General features: G+C 37.9%; 1 protein-coding gene across 1 annotated transcript in view; it reads left to right on the top strand.

Moving 5' to 3' along the window:
* The window catches only part of CC2D2A (coiled-coil and C2 domain containing 2A), a 132,059-nt gene that overhangs the window by 107,858 nt on the left and 4,399 nt on the right, over positions 1-19,802 (top strand). Inside the window, exons 29-33 of the mRNA XM_044912779.1 lie at positions 57-260; positions 4,634-4,723; positions 6,274-6,387; positions 7,870-8,004; positions 18,880-19,002. Of these exons, the coding sequence (XP_044768714.1) occupies positions 57-260; positions 4,634-4,723; positions 6,274-6,387; positions 7,870-8,004; positions 18,880-19,002 (666 nt within the window). The remainder of the gene's footprint in view (positions 1-56; positions 261-4,633; positions 4,724-6,273; positions 6,388-7,869; positions 8,005-18,879; positions 19,003-19,802) is intronic.

The following is a 19,802-nucleotide window of genomic DNA, read 5'->3' as shown; positions in this document are numbered from 1 at the left end:
GCGTTCTGTGTCTCCTGTAATCAGATGTAAACTCCATGGAGTCTTTGTTTTTGAAGTTTGATTCTCAGGAAGATGAGAAATTGCTTCAAGCAACAGAGAAGTTTCAAACCGAATGTGCCTTAAAGTTTCCACACCGCCAGTGCCTCACAACGGTGACTGACATCAGTGGAAAAACCGTCTTTGTCACCCGTTACCTCAAGCCTTTAAACCCTCCACGGGAGCTCCTGGATGCCTGCCCCAACAGCCCCCAGGCAATGGCGGTGAGTGTGTTTCACAAGCCCGTCACGGCTGCTCCTAAAAATGTGTTACAGTTTTAATATACCGCCCTCTTAATTACCATATTTCCTAGGACTTAAGATAGTCACTATATTGAGATCGTTAGTGGTGAAAGAAATGATTAGCACTTTTTTATTACTCCGAGGCTCACTTTCTTTAGAAAAGTCTGAAGGTACCAGAGAGGGTAGTAATCCTTAGTTCATTCTTTCAGTGAATGACCGTGGGGTGCTTACCATGTCCCTGGCTCTAGACTGGTTCTGGAAATTAACATTTGGAAGATGCTTTACACTTTGGCAATGTCTTACATAAACATGCCTTCATTATGCGTCCTCCATCACTTTCTGGGATTCAAACCGAGGCCTCTGATTTCAGAACTCATGCACTTTCTACCATAGCAAGGTAACTATTCAGTATTATACTTAATACTATAGGCATCACTGACTTCCAATGAGGCAAAAATTATTTCCAAGATTTGAGGATGTACAGCGTGTGAGCCGTCACCACAGAACACATCCATACTGAGCCATTAAATATACGTGCGCATTCTCTGGCTGCAGAGCACCCTCCCCATCACAACCACACATGAACAGAAGCCGTATTTTAAACAGGCTATTTTTAAGTGAATACTGTAACCCATAACTATCTTTAGAGAGTGGGTAGTCTAGGGAGTAGTTGCTGCTAATAAGTCATTAACATAATAATTTAGGAACAGGGTGATGATATATCTATTTGCAGATATAGATACAGCAAAAAAGTAAAACCTGTGTTCCACATTTCAGATACTTTTTTTATTAATCAATTTTTATTAAAAATCACAATAGGGACTTCCCTCTATTCTTCTTAGCATAGTAAATACGCAGAAAACTTCTCCCAGGAGAGAACACTTAGGAGTGATGAATAAAATATTTAAACCATTTTTAAAATCACGGCTGACATAGAACTAAGGCGGCAGGGGGGGAACTCAGAGACAGGGAACAATGAAGCAGGTTCCACAAGGGTGAGAGTCTGAAATAGTGTCTGCTCTGAGGTCGTCCAATAATTCCTGATGCCTAGAGCTGGGCATCTACACAAGGCATGCCCACAAGGCTGTGTGGGGAAGGAGGTAATGTGTGGTGCCAGGGCAGGGAGGGGGGCTGAATTAGAGACTCAGGTACAGAGTTAGGACTCTCGACAGGTAATGTCAACAGTGGGTACACCAGGAAATACCCAGCTTTGCAGAAAGAATCTTGCCTGTCTCAGCCTTGACTGTGGATGGAAGAGAAATGAGAAAAGTTTCTCCGGGGAATTCCTAATCACTAAGTTGTATTTATTCACACTTGAGACTGGAATTTACACTGCCCGGATGACCCAAAAAAAACTTCAGCTGAAAATTTAATTGAAAGTGTTCCCTGTTCTAATGCCCCTAAATCCCTGACAGAAGGAAAAAGAAATCTTTCTAGAAGAACGCCCTTTAAACTCAACCTTAAAAACAAACAAACAAACAGAAAAAGTTCCAAAGTTCCAAGCAACACAAACATAAAAGATCATCAATAAGGTGCCTGGGTGACTCAGTCGGTTAAGTGGCTGCCTTCAGCTCAGGTCATGATCCCAGGGTCCTGGAATCAAGCCCTACATCGGGCTCCTTGCTCCATGGGAAGTCTGCTTCTCCCTCTCCCCTGCTTATGCTTTCCCCTGCTTGTGCTCTCTCTCTCAAATAAATAAAATCTTAAAAAAATCACCAATAAAGAAATAAGTCACCATGAGGAAGGCAAGAGTTAGCACATACAACACACTGCAGAGTAGTCCACAAAGACTGCAGATACTAGAATTATCACATTCAGAATATAAAATAGATATGTTTGCTAAGTTTAAGAAATCCAGGGAATTGAAAATGTAAGAGAAGAACAGTAGACTATCAGAACTGACAGGCAGGTTGTTAAAAATAATTGCATGGTACTTACAGAAATATAAAATAGAATAGTTAAAACGAGACAATGAACAACTGGCTTAAGCAAAACATAAAATACAGTTAAATACAGAGTTAAGTTACATACAGGTAAGTACAGAGAGACTTCATGAACTGGAATATGCATGCAAAGAAATTACTTGGAATACAGCACAGAGATAGCAAAAAATAGAAGATTTAAAGGAAAGGTTAAGAGACAATGATGATAGAGGCAGGACAGCCAAACCCTGTATGAAAGGAGAAAGGCAACATTCAAAGAGAGCTGAGAATTTATAAGACTTGATGAAAGACAACAATTCTCTGATGCAGGAAGCCCAGTATATCCTACATAAGATAAAATAGAATTAAAATCTAGGCATATCATAGGGAACTACAAAGATGATCTTAAAAGCAGCTGGAGAGAAAACAGATTTTCTATAAAAGAACAATGAGTCAACCAATGGACTTTTCAGCTGCACAAATGAAAGTCAGAGAAGGCATAATACCTTCAAAAGGCTGAAGGAAAATAGCCATCAAACTAGTCGTTTATATCCAGTGAAACCATCTTTCACACAAACATTGGAGAATTTACAACCAAAAGATTCTCACTTAAGAAATTTCTAAAAAATATACTTCAGAGAAGGAAAACTGTCAGAAAATCCTAGACAACCATGCATAATGGTAAAGAAAATGGGAAATTTGTGAGTAAATCTAAACAGGCATTGTCTTCATGTCAATAATACTAGCAATGAGGATGGAAAATAGTGATTAAAAACAAAAATCCTGGAAAAAATGCATGTCAGGACAGGACTGATGAGAGTATTTTAATTCCCTTGTATTTTCCAAGAGGAAAGTGAAGATATTTATTAACTTATAGAGTTTAAGTTAAATATTCATGTTGAAATTTCTTTTTTTTTTAAAGATTTTATTTACTTATTTTAGAGAGGGCACAAGCGGGTGAGGGCAGAGTGAGAAAGAAAGGGACCAGCAGACTCTGTGCTGAGTGCAGAGCCCAACAGGGGGCTCGATCCCATGACCCTGAGATCATGACGCAAGCCGAAATCAAGAGTTAGGGGCTCAACCGACTGAGCCACCCAGGTGCCCCCATGTTGAAATTTCTAAATTAATCACTTAAAAGAATAAAAGAAAGTGCATATAGCTTCCAAAGTGGCGGGAGATAAAATAATGAAATGGGATGAAGAAGAGAGTGGTGAGAAAAAAAAGAAACATAGAAAAAAGTGTGAAAAATAAAAAGCACAGAATAAGGTAGTAGAAATAGTCTAAATGTTTACTAGTAATTGCAATCAAAGCAAAGGGGTTAAACTTTCCAGTTAAAAAACAAAGACTGTCAAACTAGATTTTTAAACCGTTTATGGTGGGCCTTTCTTTACAAGCTGATTCTAATATTTATATGACAGTGCAAAGGGCCAAAATAGCCAAGACATCCTGAGGAATAAGAAGAACTCAGTGGGAAGATTTGCCATACCATACATCCAGACTATTATGAGACCACAGTAATTAAAGTAAAATGGTATTGACACACAGATAACAGAGAGAAAAATGGAAAAGAATAAAAAGTCCACTCAAATATAACCCACTCAAACCTGACAGATGACAAAACTAGCATTGGAAATTAGTAAGGAAAAGATTGACTATTACATAAATTTTACTGGAATCACTGATTTTTACATATGGAAAAAATAAAAATAGATTCCTACTTCACATCACTCAAGTGCAGACAGATTGAGGACTTAAATATGAAGGCATTTTTATCTTTATGACTTTTTAACTTTATCTTTATGACTTATTACAAGTCATCTTTATGACATGAGACAGAAAGTATTTCTTAAACAAGATGGAAAATAACACAAGCTGTAAGAAAAAAAAAAGATCCATTTGACCATATTAACAGTGAGAACTTGGGTTTATCAAAGATACCACAAAGGAAATGAAAAGCCACAAATAAGATGTTTACAAACTGCAGGAACATGAGTCGTAACTACAGTGATGCCCTGATCTTGGTTTCTAAGTACTATTGCTCTCTAAAAAGCTCCTTGGAGAAATGGCTCCTTTCTGGACTGAGCTAGAAGAAATACAAGATGACTGTGAAAGTCTTCTTATACCAGAAAGTAAGAAAGTGCAGGAAAAAAAAAAGAGGACATTTCAAAGCGACCTGGCAGCCAGTGTCTTCGTGTGTGAAAGCTGGATATTAACAGTGACTTCCTTTGTAGGATGTGTGCAGAGGCTGAAATGACATAATGTTAATACAACACTCAGTAAACACTTGGTGAGCATTCACTTCATTTTGTACACATAAGTGTTTGTGATACATGAAACTTTCTTGCAAGGAATGAGGTAGAGTATCCAGCTTTCTATTCTACCACACGTTATTTTTTTAAAAAGGAACTGCTCGATTATTTTTTGTTCAAACAGGAACTGGTGGCTCGATATGTATCATTGATTCCTTTCTTGCCTGACACGGTTTCATTTGCTGGCATCTGTGACATGTGGAGCACGTCTGATGTGAGTAGCTCTTCCTCACAGATTTACTAGTTTGTGCTGACTTCATTGAACACGGGCCAAAGGCTTGTATAATTTTAAATCGCAGTGTTCATTGGTCCTTATAAAAATCCACTTGGTCATCTGTTTAGCAGACTGAGCTAAATTCTGAAGTATTTTTTCTTTCTGGTTCCATTTGACCAAGTTCAGAAATTAAGAAAAAAATATTTGCACAAAGAATAAAAAACATTTCAGAAGTCTTATTACTGATTTATCCTCCCAGTATTATCTTAACAATATCCCAGTTTCATTCATTAAAAAAAAAATCAAAATTACACTCTATGTTACACATGGAACTCATATATTCCATAATTTATGGGCTTCCTAAGGCATGCCATGTCATTACTGATTCCGTATGTACTTCCTGGTCACCTACCACATATCAGACATTGTACTAAATTCAGGCTATGAGTGAAATAAACATGGCTTCTGCCCTCATGGAATTTACAATCTGTGTATGTTACAACCAAATGGATCTTCTATGAGACAAACACATATATCATCACAGGTATTCATTCTGCTTCTGGATCTCATGTGTACTATGTTTGGATAATTGTAGGATATTGTTTAATATCCTTTGAAAGATAGCTCTAAACCAAAGAAATTTAAGTACACTAAATTTTTTGTTCCCCAGGATATTTTGGCAACATAATGTTGACAGTATTAGAGGTAACATTTCCACAACCTCAAGACATCTAAAGAAAATATGCAAAGAACAGAATAATTCATGTGCTCTCGAGCCAGATTGGCTTCCCCACTCCCTAGGTATTCCTTCTCTGTGTTTCCACGTCCTCATCTATAAAATGGGAAGAGAAGTACCTCCCTCAAAAGTTTATTCTAGGATTAAATGAGTTAATGCATGCAATGTGCTTAAAACAATTTGGGGGCAGGGCACGGGGAGATATGAACAGGCAGAGTACAAATGATTTTTAGGGCCATGAAAGTATTCTGTGAGATTCTAATGATGGGTACATGTCATTACACATTTGTCAAAACCCAAAGAATGTACAACACCAAGGGTGAGCCCTCCCATAAGCTGTGGACTTTGGGTGATTATGATGTTCAATGTAGGTCTATCAGTTCTAACAATCATCCTACTCTGTGGGTAGATGTTGATAACATGTGGGGGCAAGGGTAGATGGGAAATCTCTTACTCCAATTATGCTGTGAACCTAAAACTGATGTAAAAATAGTCTTTAAAAAAGTATTCAACACATAGTGAGCTATCATATATAAATTCAAAACAAGAAGTAAAACTTTAAAATTTGTCTCCCCCACCATAGTGTTGATTCTAGAAATCCACGTCATCAATGTCAGAGAAAATACCATATTGGTTTGTTTGTTTTAATGAATTAGAACATAGTACCAAAATATGGAAAAAACGATTTTTAAAATAGGTCTTCTACTTTAAGGCACTAGTTTTAACAGTGACTTTTTAAAAATCCTGTATGGCCCATCCAGAATGAAGCAGTCAGTCAACAACATCGTTTTTCTTTTCTTTCCATCTCCATCAGCAATTTCTGGATCTCCTGGCAGGAGACGAAGAAGAGCATGCAGTATTACTATGTAATTATTTTCTCTCTCTGGGGAAGAAGGCCTGGCTCATGATGGGCAGTGCTATTCCTGAGGTAAGACCACGCAGGCTGGCTCCAACAGAGGAGTGTAGTTGTCTTAAGACACTTGCGTTAGGTTCCAGATTATGAACAGTACTAATTTGCATAACGATCCTTTGAGTTGAAAGGAAAGTGGCCCAGAGATTGCACCGTGGGGAGAGAGAACCAGTGATAAGACATGAAATGGTTTTTAGTGGTACTAGGGCTCTGATCAGTGCTTCTGATTGGGGTTTTTTTTTTGGCAAATCTGAACCTTTATCACTCAAAGGCCCCACCTGACTCTGTCCTTTTAGTTTGAGCCCCCAGCTGCCCATGGTACTCAGAATTTTGATTCCCTTAGTGATCCAGTGCTACTCATGCTAAGGAGTGAAGGGGATCTGAAGAAGTGTGGCGAGGTTAGAGATCTCTTCTGTCATGCCCACTGCTTCCTCAGGCATCTGCGACTAACCAGCCGGCAAAGGGGAACCCAGCAGACAACCACAGGAGCAAAGAAAAGAATGTTAGGAGCTATATTTTGACATTATTGTTACTTTTATTGGACTGGAGATACCAACTATTAGAATGTTTCCCCCAGCCCACTGCAAAGGTCCCTAAATTTTGGGAATATTAGGGTAATTTGGGGTACGAGTTTAGAAAATTCACATGAATTGAAGCAATTTATCCAAAGAGTGTATCCAAAGGAGGCCACAAGTTTCCAGGAATCCTTGGGAATTAGGTAGCATGAGTTGCCACTGGGCAGGTATTATCACATCCAAAAACTAATTCATTCTCCATCGTTATCTTTCAGGGAGGCTGGTACAAGGAAAAGAACACTAGGCTAGGAAGTCATGAAGCCTGGGTTCAAAGTTCTGCCTATTCCTCATGAGCTGTGTGGCTCTAAGCAAGTCAATTCACAACTCTTGAGCTTTATAAGGAAGCCAGGATAATAAATCTTGCCCTGCCTTCCCCAGAAGGCTATTGTGAACATCAAAGGAAGTCCACACACGAGCAGTAAATGAATAAATGCTCACTGTAAAAAAATAATAATAATAATAATAATAATACAGTAATAGACAAGTACTCTGAGTAAAAAAGTTAAAGTACTTTGTCAGTCTCTAACCCCCAAACCCACTCCCTACCCCAGGTGTATTCACTGCTAACAGGTTGGTACGTATCTTTTCAAAACATCTTCTATGCATTTACATAATTATAAATGTATCTCAAACACTAGTTACTGTATTAAAAACAGAAGTTGTGTTCAGACATAATCAGCCTTCTAAATACTTAACTATCCCTATTTGGTCTACTGTACTAGCAGATGCAAGCATTTTGCAAAAATGAACATTTGATTTTATTTCTTAAATCTAATGCAACCTAGAACTCCAAACTAATTTTCATCATTAGCCATGAATTTTAGAAATTGGGGTCCAACCAAAGTAATTAATTCTGTGTGCAAACTAATCTTGACCTCAATTGCATAATTGATTAGAAACTGTTTTAATGACTATCTTCCTTCAGGGTCCAACTGCCTATGTGCTAACTCGGGAGCAAAGTCACTATTTAATATGGAATCCCTGCACTGGACATTTTTATGGACAATTTGATACATTCTGCCCCTTAAAAAGTGTGGGCTGTTTAATAGGTCCTGATAATGTAAGTATTACCTTTGGATGACTGTTGCTTTTTTTTTAATTGACCTACTGATTTAATAAAATTTTATGTACCAAAAAATTTATATAAACATACATACATAACAGTTAAAGAAATGTAGTGTCAAACACGTGGCAAGATGTCCTAAACAGTAACTTTTGGTTGAATTAGTCACCTGATCTGCAGAGAAGCACAATGAGGTTAAAGAATACAGAACTCAGATTCAGAGGACCTGCGTTTATGTCCTGGTTCTGTCCTCACTTGTCTCTTCCAAAACAGAGTTTATAAGTACCTAACTCATAGTGTTTTGAGAACTAAGTGAGGCAAATTTATCACCTGAGAAGACTGGGTCCCTCCCTCCTTTCCCTTCTTCTCTCCCTCCCATCTTTCCTGCTCCCTCCCTTCCTTTCATCCTTCCTTTCTTCCTTTTTTCTTTCCCTTCCCTTCCCTTTTTAAAGAGAGACTCCTAGTACCCACCAGGTGATAGGGGGCAAACTTAATTATGAAGGGTACCATATAAGACAGTGGTTAAAAACATGAGTTACGGGGTCAGACTACCTGAGTTTAAACTTCATCATTTACTAGTTGTGTGAGCTTGGGAAAATTTCTTACGTCATACAGCTTCAGCTTCTTCATTGGTAAAATGGAGGTAATGGTAGCAATTACGTTGAAGAGTGTTGTGAGCCATGAATGAGATGACCAGTGTAAAGCAGCTCACATACAGGGACAACTCTATACTGTCTGCTATGATTGTTTTTTATCATCATCATCTTAGTGGTCTGAACTTTATGCATCTGTCAGAAAAATCATTTCAGCATGCATCCCCAATGTGTATTTTTTACTGAAGTACAATTAACACACAGTGTTATATTAGTTTCATGTGTACAATACGATGATTCAACAATTCTGTACTCAGTGCTCATCTCAGTAAGTCTGCTCTTGATCCCCTTTATCTATTCACCTATCCCCCCACCCACCTCCCCTCCAGCAACCCCCAGTTTGTTCTCTGTATTTAATGGTCTGTTTTTTAATCTCTTTTGTTTGTTTTGTTTCTTAAATTCCACATATGAGTGAAGTCATGTGGTATTTGTCTTTCTCTGTCTGACTTATTTCACTTAGCATTACATCCCATAGGTCCATCCAGATTGTCATAAATGGCAAGATCTCATTTTTTTCTATGACTCAGTAATATTCCATTATATATATATGTCTTCTTTATCCATTCATCTATCAGTAGACACTTGTGTTCTTTCCATATCTTGGCTATTGTAAATAGTGTTGCAATAAACAGCAGAGGTGCATATATCTCTTCAAATTAATTGTTTTCATTTTCTTTGGGTAAATACCCAGTACTGGAATCACTGGATCATATGGTAATTCTATTTTTAATTTTTTGAGAAAAAAAATATAACTGTTTTCCATAGTGGTTGCACCAGTTTGCATTTCCCACCAACAGTGCACAAGGGTTCCTTTTTTTCCACCAACACTTGTTTCTTGTGTTTTTTATTTTAGCGATTCTGACAGGTGTAAGGTGATATCTCATTGTAGTTTTGATTTGCACTTCTCTGATGACTAGTGATGTTGGAAATCTTTTCATACGTATGTCTTCTTTGGAGAAATATCTGTTCATGTCTTCTGTCCATTTAAAAATGGATTAAAAATTTAAGTAATTAAAAATTAACTTAAAAATTAAAAATTGGATTACTTGGGGGTTTTGTTGTTGTTTTGGTGTTGAGTTGTGTAAGTTCTTTATATATTTGGGATATTAACCCTTTATCGGGTATATCATTTGCAAATACCTCCTCCCATTCTGTAGGTTGTTCTTTAGTTTTGTTGTGTCCTGTGCTGTGCAGAAGCTTCTTATATTGATGTAGTCCAAGTAGTTTATTTTTGCTTCTGTTTCCCTTGCCTCAGGAGACATATCTAGAAGAATGTAGCTACAGCCAGTGTCTGAGTAATTACTGCCGGTGCTCTCATCCAGGACTTTTATGGTTTCAGCTCTCATTTTTAGGTCTTTAATCCATTTTGAGTTTATTTTTGTGTACAGTGTAAGAAAGTGGGCCAGCTCATTCTTTTGCATATTTTCCCAACACCATTTGTTGGGAAAGACTGTCTTTCCCATTGCATATTCTTGCCTCCTTTTTGAAGATTAATTGACCATATAAGCATGGGTTTATTTCTGGGCTCTCTGTTCTGCTCTGTTGATTTGTGTGTCCATTTTTGTGCCAGTACCATATACTATACTGCTTTGATTACTACAGCTTTGTAGTGTATCTTGATATCTGGGATTGAGAAGCTTCCAGTTTTGTTCTTCTTTTTCAAGACTGTTTTGGCTATTTGGAGTCTTTTGTGGTTCCATACAAATTTTAGGATTATTTGTTCTAGTTCTATGGGGGGGGGAAATGCTATTGGTATTTTGATAGGGATTGCATTAAATCTGTAGATTGCTTTGGGTAGTATGGATATTTTAACAATATCTGTTCCTCCAATCCCTGAGCATGGAATATCTTTCCATTTGTTTATGTCATCTTCAATTTCTTTCATCAGTGTTTAATAGTTTTCAGAGTACAAGTCTTTCACCTCCTTGGTTAAGTTTATTCCTAGGTATTTTATTATTTTTGGCATAACTGTAAATGAGATTGTTTTCTTAATTTCTCTATCTGCTACTTCATTATTAGTGTATAGAATTGTAACAGATTTCTGTATATTAATTTTGTATTCTACAACTTCATTGAATTCAATTATCAGTTTTAGGAGTTTTTTGCTGGAGTCTTTAGGGTTGTCTTTATATAGCATCATGTCATCTGCAAATAGTGAAAGTTTTACTTCTTCCTTACCAATTCGAATGCCTTTTCTTTTCTTGTCTCATTGCTGTGACTAGTGGTGATAGTGAACATCTCTTGTCTTATTACTGATCTTAGAGGAAAAGCTCTCAGTTTTTCACCATTGAATATGTTAGCTGTGGGTTTGTCATATACGGCTTTTATTATGTTGAGATATGTTCCCTCTAAATCTACTTTGTTGAGAGTTTTTATTATGAATGGATGTTGTACTTTGCCAAATACTTTTTCTTCATCTGTTGAGATGAATATATGGCTTATATCTTTTCTCTCTTTTTTTTTAAAGATTTTATTTATTTATTTGACAGAGAGATAGAGAGAGAGAACAAGTAGGCAGAGAGGCAGGCAGAGGGAGAGGGAGAAGCAGGCTCCCGCCGAGCAGGGAGCCCGATGCGGGGCTCGATCCCAGGACCCTGGGATCATGACCTGAGCCAAAGGCAGCTGCTTAACCAACTGAGCCACCCAGGTGCCCCTATATCTTTTCTCTTATTAATGTGATGTATGATACTGATTAACTTGCAAATATTGAACCACCCTTGCATCCCTGGAGTAAATCCCACTCGACCATAAATGATTTTTTTAAATATATTGTTGATTTGGTTTGCTAATATTTTGTGGAGGATTTTTGCCTCTATGTTCATCTGAGATATTGACCTGCAGTTTTCTTTTGTTGTGTCTTTGTCTGGTTTTGGTGTCAGGATAATGCTGGCCTCATAGAGTGAATTTGGAAGCTTTCCTTCCAAATCTATTATTTGGAATAGTTTGAAAAGAATAGGTATTAACTCTTTTTTAAATGTTTGGTAGAATTCACCTATGAAGTCATCTAGTCCTAAAATTTTGTTTGTTAGGAGTTTTTTGATTACTGATTCAATTTCATTGTTAGTAATTGGTCTGCTCAAATTTTCTATTTCTTCCTGATTTCAGTTTTAAGTTATATATTTTTAGGAATTTATCCATTTCTTCTAGGTTGTCCAGTTTGTTGGTATATATAATTTTTCATAATATTCTCTTAAAATCATGTGTATTTCTGTGGTCAGTTGTTATATGTCTTCCTTCATTTCTGATTTTGAGTCCTCTTTTTTTTTTTCCTTTATGGGTCTGGCTAAAGGTTTATAAACTTTTTTATCTTTTCAAAGAACCAGTTCCTGGTTACATTGATCTTTTCTGGGGGTTTTTTGTGGGGTTGTTGTTTTTTGTTTTTTTGGGTTTTTTTGGTCTCTATTTCATTTTTTCTGCTCTAATCTTATTTCCTTCCTTCTACTGAATTTGGGCTTTTTTTGTTCTTCTCTTTCTAGCTCCTTTAGGAGTAAGGTTATGTTGTTTGAGATTTTTCTTGTTTCTTGAGGTAAGCCTGTATTGCTATAAACTTCCCTCTTTAGAATAGCTCTTACTGCATCCCAAAGATTTTGTTTTTCATTTTCATTTGTCTCCGTGTATTTTTTTTTTAATTTACTCTTTGATGTCTTGGTTCAACCATTCATTATTTAATAACATGTTATTTAGCCTCCACTTATTTGTGTTCTTTCCAGATTTTTTCTTGTGGTTGATTTCTAGTTTCGTAACCAGTGTAGTCAAAAAAGATGCATCACATGATAGTCTTTTTGAATTTATTAAGACTTGTTTTGTGGCCTAATACATGTTCTATCCTGGAGAAAGTTCCATGTGCACCTAAAAAGAATGTGTATCCTGCTGTTTTTGGATGGAATGTTCTGTATATATCTATCTATCTGTTAGTTCCATCTGGTCTAACATATCATTCAAAGCACTGTTTCCTTGTTGATTTTCTGTCAAAGTACTGTTTCCTTATTGATTTTCTGTCTGGATGATCTTTCCATTGATGTAAGTGTTGTGTTAAAGTCCCCTACTATAATTGTATTACTGTCAATTTTTTCCTTTATGTCTGTTAGCAGTTGCCTTATGTATTAAGGTACTCCTATCTTGGGTGCATAGATATTTACAATTGTTATATCCTCTTCTTGGATTGTCCCCTTTATCATTATGTAGTGTTCTTTGTCTCTTGTTACAGTCTTTGTTTTAAAGTCTATTTTCTCCAATATAAGTATTGCTACCCCAGTTTCTTTTTGCTTCCACTTGTATGATTTGTTTCCATCCCTTCACTTTCAATCTTCATGGATGTCAGAAAAAAATCACTTGAGCATGCACCCACAATATATGCATTTTTGTTTATAAATTATGTATTTTATTTGCCCATCAACATATTATTACATTATACACAGAAAAAACTCTTAAAAATAAAAAGGCATTAGAAGATCTAATATTTTCTCCTCATATCTCTGGTGTATGCATCCTACTTTAAAGATCACTAGTCTAGGGGCACCTGGGTGGCTCAGTCTGTTTAGCATCTGGCTCTTGATTTCGGCGCGGGTCATGATCTGGGAGTTGTGAGACCAAGTGCCGTGTCAGGCTCCACACCCAGTGTGGAGCCCTCTTGGGATTCTCTCTCTCCCTCCTTCTGCCCCCCCCCATTCACGTGCTCTTGCTGTCTCATAAATTAATTAATTAATTAATTAAATATCACTAGTCTACCCTATAGGGTTACTGCTAAAATTAGAGAGAATATATGCCAAGCACCCAACAAAGTACCTATCTTTCATAGGTCTTCAGCAAATGGCAGCTATTATTAACTGCAAGTGTGAAGAGCACTGTGGACTACCATTCTCACGTTCATTACTTTTTAAATTAGAAGCATTATCATAATCATGAACGATCTGCTGAGCTCCTCCTGTTTATAAAGAACCAGGTTAAGGACATTTGTAATCAAGCAGAGTCAACTGGCATTGAAAAAGCCCTCAAAGAACTCCATTCTCTGTCAAAATTATTATTAGTTCTCAAAACAATTACTGTCTGTTCTCAAAACAATATGGCTAATTACATAAAGCCCAGTTTTGTGAGGAAGACCCCCCGCCCCTTACTAACAAGAAGCACAACAGTTCACATGATGTTGGGCACCCTTCATGGCAGCTGTTCCAAAGCTGCTCTAAACCTTGACCTCTCTTGGTAGAGGACCTCACCCTCGCCTAGTTGGCCTGATACTATGCTCTAAAACCTCCACTGCCCTCTGCTCCACCACACAACCTCTCTGGATTGTCAGCCTTTCTCCTCCTGTACTCCTTTGCCGGGGAAGAAGTGTCTCCCCTTCTTACCCATGTTTCTGTTTCCACTCTTACTGCAAGACATACCTCTACTCATTATTCCAACTTGCCCCTATATTTTTTCAATTTCTCTACCAATCGATATGCTCAGAAGTCCAACGGTCCCAAAATATAGGCATATCTCATTTTGTTATGCTTCGTTATATTCACAGATACTGTGTTTTTTACAAATTGAACGTTTGTGGCAACTGTGCCAGGCAAGTCCGTCGACGCCATTTTCCAACAGCATTTGCTCACTTCGCGTCTCTGTGTCATGTTTTGGTAATTCTTGCAGTATTTCAAACTTTTTCATTACTATTATATTTGTTATGATGGTCTGTTGTTATCAGTGATGATAATTTGCTGAAAGCCCAGATGATGGTTAGCATTTTTTTAGCAATATTTTTTTAATTAAGGTATGTATATTGTTTCTTTAGGCATAATGCTATTGTGCACTTAATAGCCTACAGTATATTGTAAACATAACTTTTATATGCACTGGGGAAACCAAAATATTCACTTGACTTCCTTTACTGCGATATTCACTTTATTGCAGTGGTTTGGAACCAAACCACAATATCTCAGAGGTGTGCTTGTATGCTTCTGCCAACCCAGATACACCCTAAACTACCATTGTCTCTCTTTGCTTCCAAAATTCTTCAATTACTAATTTTATCCCCTGCTTCTATGTTCTCAGTAAACTCAGACTTTAACCCTTTTAATAATCTAGCTCCTCTTCCCTGACCATCCTATAGAAATTCAACTCTAAGAAGTACCATTGTCTTGCTAATGGATAAATAAATCCAATGGTTTACTCTCATCTTCATTCTCTTCTCCTTTTCTATGTCACATGACATGACTAATACCCTCTTCGTGAAAAAAACAAAACAAAAAACAACCAAAAAACACTTTCTCCACCTTGGTTTGCAGATAAAGAACTGTTTGGTTTTCATTTTTCATTTCCTCCTCCTAAGAGTTTCTTAGGTTTCTTTCACTGGCTCTTCTTCCCACCCCTTAAAAATCAAGAGTTGCTGGAGTGGAGGGGGGTTGGGGGAATGGAGTGGCTGGGGGATGGACATCGGGGAGGGTATGTGTTGTGGTTAGCACTGTGAATTGTGTAAGACTGATGAATCACAGAATTGTACCCCTGAAATAAATAATACATTATATGTTAATTAAAAAAAAAAGGGGGGGGGCCTGGGTGGCTCAGTTGGTTAAGCGACTGCCTTCGGCTCAGGTCATGATCCTGGAGTCCCGGGATCGAGTCCCATATCGGGCTCCTTGCTCAGCAGGGGGTCTGCTTCTCCCTCTGACCCTCCCCCCTCTCATGTGCTCTCTCTCTCTCATTCTCTCTCTCAAATAAATAAATAAAATCTTTAAAAAATAAAAATAAAAAGGTTTGGAGACCACTAAAAAAATAAACGAAATGAAAAAAGAAAAGTCTATGTTCCTGAAAATTCTATATTTAGATTTCTTGCAGGACCACACCTATTATTAACTGTAACTCTAGGCTATCCTGGCCAAGAAGTTATAATACTGTCACCAGCTCCAGAATCTTTCTTTGGATCCTGAATTTTCAACTGTCTGCGAGACACCCAAGTGCTTTATCAAAATCTCAAACTTGGGGGCACCTGGATGGCTCAGTTGGTTGGGCAGCCAATTCTTAGTTCCAGCTCAGGTCATGATCTCAGGGTCCTCGGATAGAGCTCTGCCTCTGGCTCTGTGCTCAGCGGGGAGTCTGCTCAAGGATTCTCTCCCTCCCTCTCCCTCTGCCCCTCCCACTGCTCATGCACAAGTGTGCTCTCTCTCTCTCTCTCTCTCTCTATAATAAACCTCAAACTTGGCACATCCAAAACTCAAATCATTTCCCCCTTGCCTCCAAAACCAGCTCCTCCTCCTGGCTTCCTGTTTCTATAGATGTCAGTTACCCAGATTCACTCCTCAGAATTGTCCTTGATTTCCTCTCTCCCTTACTTCCTCCTACTTCAATCCTATTAACAGATACCAAATCATACAGATTCTACCTGTTGTTTTCCAGGCCATGCCATTATTGTTTCACCCTGCATTACTATAAATAACCAACTAAACAATCTCTCCAACTCAATTATTTGGTACACTGATCACTGACTAAGTTTCTGAACCTTCAGCTTCATCATTCTATCACTCAAAAAGTATCGGAGGTACCGCACTACATACAGATTTAAGAACAAACTTCTTGCCTTGGATTTCAAAGTCCCATATAATGTGACCTCAACTTTTTCCATCAGTATTTCCCACTACTTTTCTGCACATTCCCTACCCTATGGCCAAATTGTAGTTCTTGAAGACCTTGCCTTCTTAAAACAATCTGATTTGAATTCCAAGTATCAAAGCCTCCCTAACCTCATTGGCTGCACTTCTCTGTATCCTTTACTGCTTTTTCTTTATTTCTCCAAATTTGAAAATCAGATCCTCAAAGTTCATCAAACATCGTTTCTATCTATACTTCCTTCCTAAGAACATATATATGCTGATAATCCCCAAATGTATATCTCTAGCTCACCTAGTTCCCAGAACTTCAGACTCAAATATCCAACTACCTACTCATCATCTTCATATAGATGCCAGACATACATCTCAAACTTAACATGCTCAAACTTGAACTCCCAATTTCCTTTTGCCATCTTTCCAATCTCAATAAAGGGCAATTCCATGAGTCCAGTTACTTAGCCAAAATCCTTGTAGTCACCTTTGATTCCTTTCTCTCTTTCTCCTACATCCTATTCATCAGCAAATCCTATTGGCTTCATAGTATATCCAGAATCTGACCATAGCTCACCAATTTCACTGCTACTATTTTAATCCACACTACTGTAGCTCTTACCTGGATTATTTGAAATAGCCTCCTAACTGGAGACTTCACTGTTTGCCCTTACCCTCTTGGGTCTGGTCTCAAAACAGCAGAGGATATTCGTGTGAAAATGGAAGACAGACTATGTCACCCTCTGCTTAAAATACTCCAGTGGATTCCTAGCTCACTGTAAAATCAAGTCTAACTCTTTAAAATAATCCACAGGGCCTTTTATGACCTGACAGCCATCCCGCCACCCATCCCCATCCTCCACTGATGTCATCTCTTACTTGCTCTAACTTGCTCATTCCTCTAAAGCTACCATCTTCCTCACTGTTCCTCAACACATCAAGCAGGTTTTGCATTTACTGTTTCCTCTGCATAGATGACCTTTCCCCTTACTGGGTATCTTCATGAATTTCTCCCTCACTTCTTGCATTTCTGATCAAATGTCATCTTTCCAGCAAGAATTTGCTTGCCCACCCTGAAATTTCATGTCGTCCCATGTTTTCTCCACAGCCCTTACAGTTAGCTGTTGCCACAGTAAAGACAGTAAAAACCCATCCCCAAACTAAATGGCTTCAAATAGTTATTCTTATGACTCTCTGGGTCAGCTGGGACAGCTCTGCTTCATGTGTGTTTATTCTGGGACTCGGCAGTGACAATGGCAGAAGCACAAAAAGGCAAGCAGGAACACACAAACCCTCCTTAGCTTAGACTCAGAAGTTACACACTAACACTTCCGTCCTGTTCTACTGACCAAACATCAAGGAGCAGGGAAATACATTTCAACCCTTTTAGTGGGAGGAACTGCAAAGTAACATGACAGAGTGTAGATATAGGAAGGGGTGAAGAACTGAGGTCAGTGATACAATCTACTCCATCATGTAACATCATCTGAAACCCACGTATTTACTATTTGTTCACACTATCTTCTCACTAGCTACTGCATAAGGGTAGGAACTCTGTTTCATTCACTACTTTATCCCTAGTGACTAAAACTCAGACCACAGTAGTTGATAAATATGTTGAATGCACAAATTTACCACTGATGCACACGGGCGTTCAATATGCCTACTGTATGCCAGAAGCGATGCTATATGCTAAAGATACAGTGGTGAATAAGGCACATGGCAAATGTCCTCAAGACAATGCCATACCTAGTGAGGAGGCAGGGGGATGGACAGGCAATTATTAACAATGATAAAAATAGTAATAAATTAGCTAACAATTACTGAGCACCTACTATGTACCAGGCATTGTTCTAAGAGGTGAATTAACTAATCTGCCTCAACAACCTTGAGGTGGGTACTATTATCCCAGTTTCATACAGGAGGAAAATGAGGTACAAAGAAGTTAAATAAATCATCCAAGGGATGCCTGGGTGGCTGTCAGTTAAGCATCTGCCTTCGGCTCAGGTCATGATCCCAGGGTCTTGGGTTCTAGTCTCACACTGGGCTCCTTGCTCAGCGGGGAGCCTGCTTCTCCCTGCTTGTGCTCTGACAAATAAATAAAAATCTTTAAAAAAAAAATCACCCAAGGTCACACCATTGTAAATGTTGGAGCTAGAATTCAAATACAAGTGGCCTGATTCCAGAACCAATATGCTGCATGCCTCAACAAGACAGGTGCTATTCAGAGATTACAGAGTGCTGTGGAAGCAAAGAGGTAGACACCTAACTCAATTAGGAGGCTGGGAAGAACCAAGTTAGGAAAAGCCAGACTGAGAAAGGAATAGCCTTGTCTATCTTCTAAAAAGTTTTCCTTATCAGGAACTATCTTATTTCGTCAACCTACAATCAGTGGTAAGGTGCACCTCAACTTCAGATATAAAAAATATGAAAAAGTGGCCAGTGACCATTTTATGATGCCTCTGATTGTAAAAGGCATGCTGATTTTACAAATCAAAATATGCAAAAAAAAAGTGCATCCTGTCCTCTTGCTGTCTCTGCTTTCTCTCTACATACATGCACACAAAAGCATGTATATATATATATGTATGTATATATATATATATATGCTGCCATATATGCTAATGTAGTCTTATCTTTTTTAGATTTGGTTTAATATTCAACGATATGACTCCCCACTACGGATAAACTTTGATGTCACCAAGCCCAAGCTATGGAAATCTTTCTTTTCAAGAAGCCTTCCATATCCTGGCCTTTCTAGTGTTCAGGTATATAATTCTTTTATTAACAATGTAGACTAAGGGGGTGCCTGGGTAGCTCAGTCAGTGAGTGTCTGACTTTTGATTCCAGCTCAGGGCATCTCAGGGTTGTGAGATCGAGCCCCAGGTAGGAAACCACGCTGGGTGTGGAGCCTGCTTAAGATTCGCTCTCCCTCTCCCTCTGCCCTCCCCTCCCCACCCCTTCTCTCCCTCTCTTAAAAAAAAAAAAAAAAAGTAGACGAAGGAATTTGAAATCATTATACTGGGTAGCCAGATATTTTTTGACCCTTAATTCTACTCCTAGATATTCAGTCAAAAATAATGTTTTTCCAAACTTAGTTGAGCCCAACTCCCAATAAGAAATTACCACCACATCATGAACCAGTATATATATATATATGTGAAGTTTTGATATAATGAACCTCATGATATAAAGTACCTCAAAATATATTCTATTTAATTTCTTAAATGCTGGTCTCAATTCACTAAATTAATGACTGAATTTCATGACTGCTATTAAAACATGAAATCAAATCACAGGGCATGATCTAGTAGGGGCTCCTAAAATTAATTTAGATGGTCCTGGCCAGATTATAAGTAGTAAGCATGAAAATTGTTTACTAAAACTTCTGTTTAATTTGTTAGCTATGTAAGTATGTGTGTATGTGTATATACTGAGTGTATAATACATATTTTTACTGTGACCCAGACCTTTCTAAAAAAAAAAAAAAAGGTTTAAAAAAGCGCCCTAGAGAAATTCTTCCATGTGTACAAGGTGACTTGTTATACAAGATTTTTCATTGAAACAT

The sequence above is a fragment of the Neomonachus schauinslandi genome, chromosome 2 (genome assembly GCF_002201575.2).
Source record: "Neomonachus schauinslandi chromosome 2, ASM220157v2, whole genome shotgun sequence".
Classification (NCBI taxonomy): Eukaryota; Metazoa; Chordata; class Mammalia; order Carnivora; family Phocidae; genus Neomonachus; species Neomonachus schauinslandi.
The sequence above is the reverse complement of the archived record's forward strand: the minus strand, read 5'-3'. Positions and strand labels throughout refer to the sequence as shown.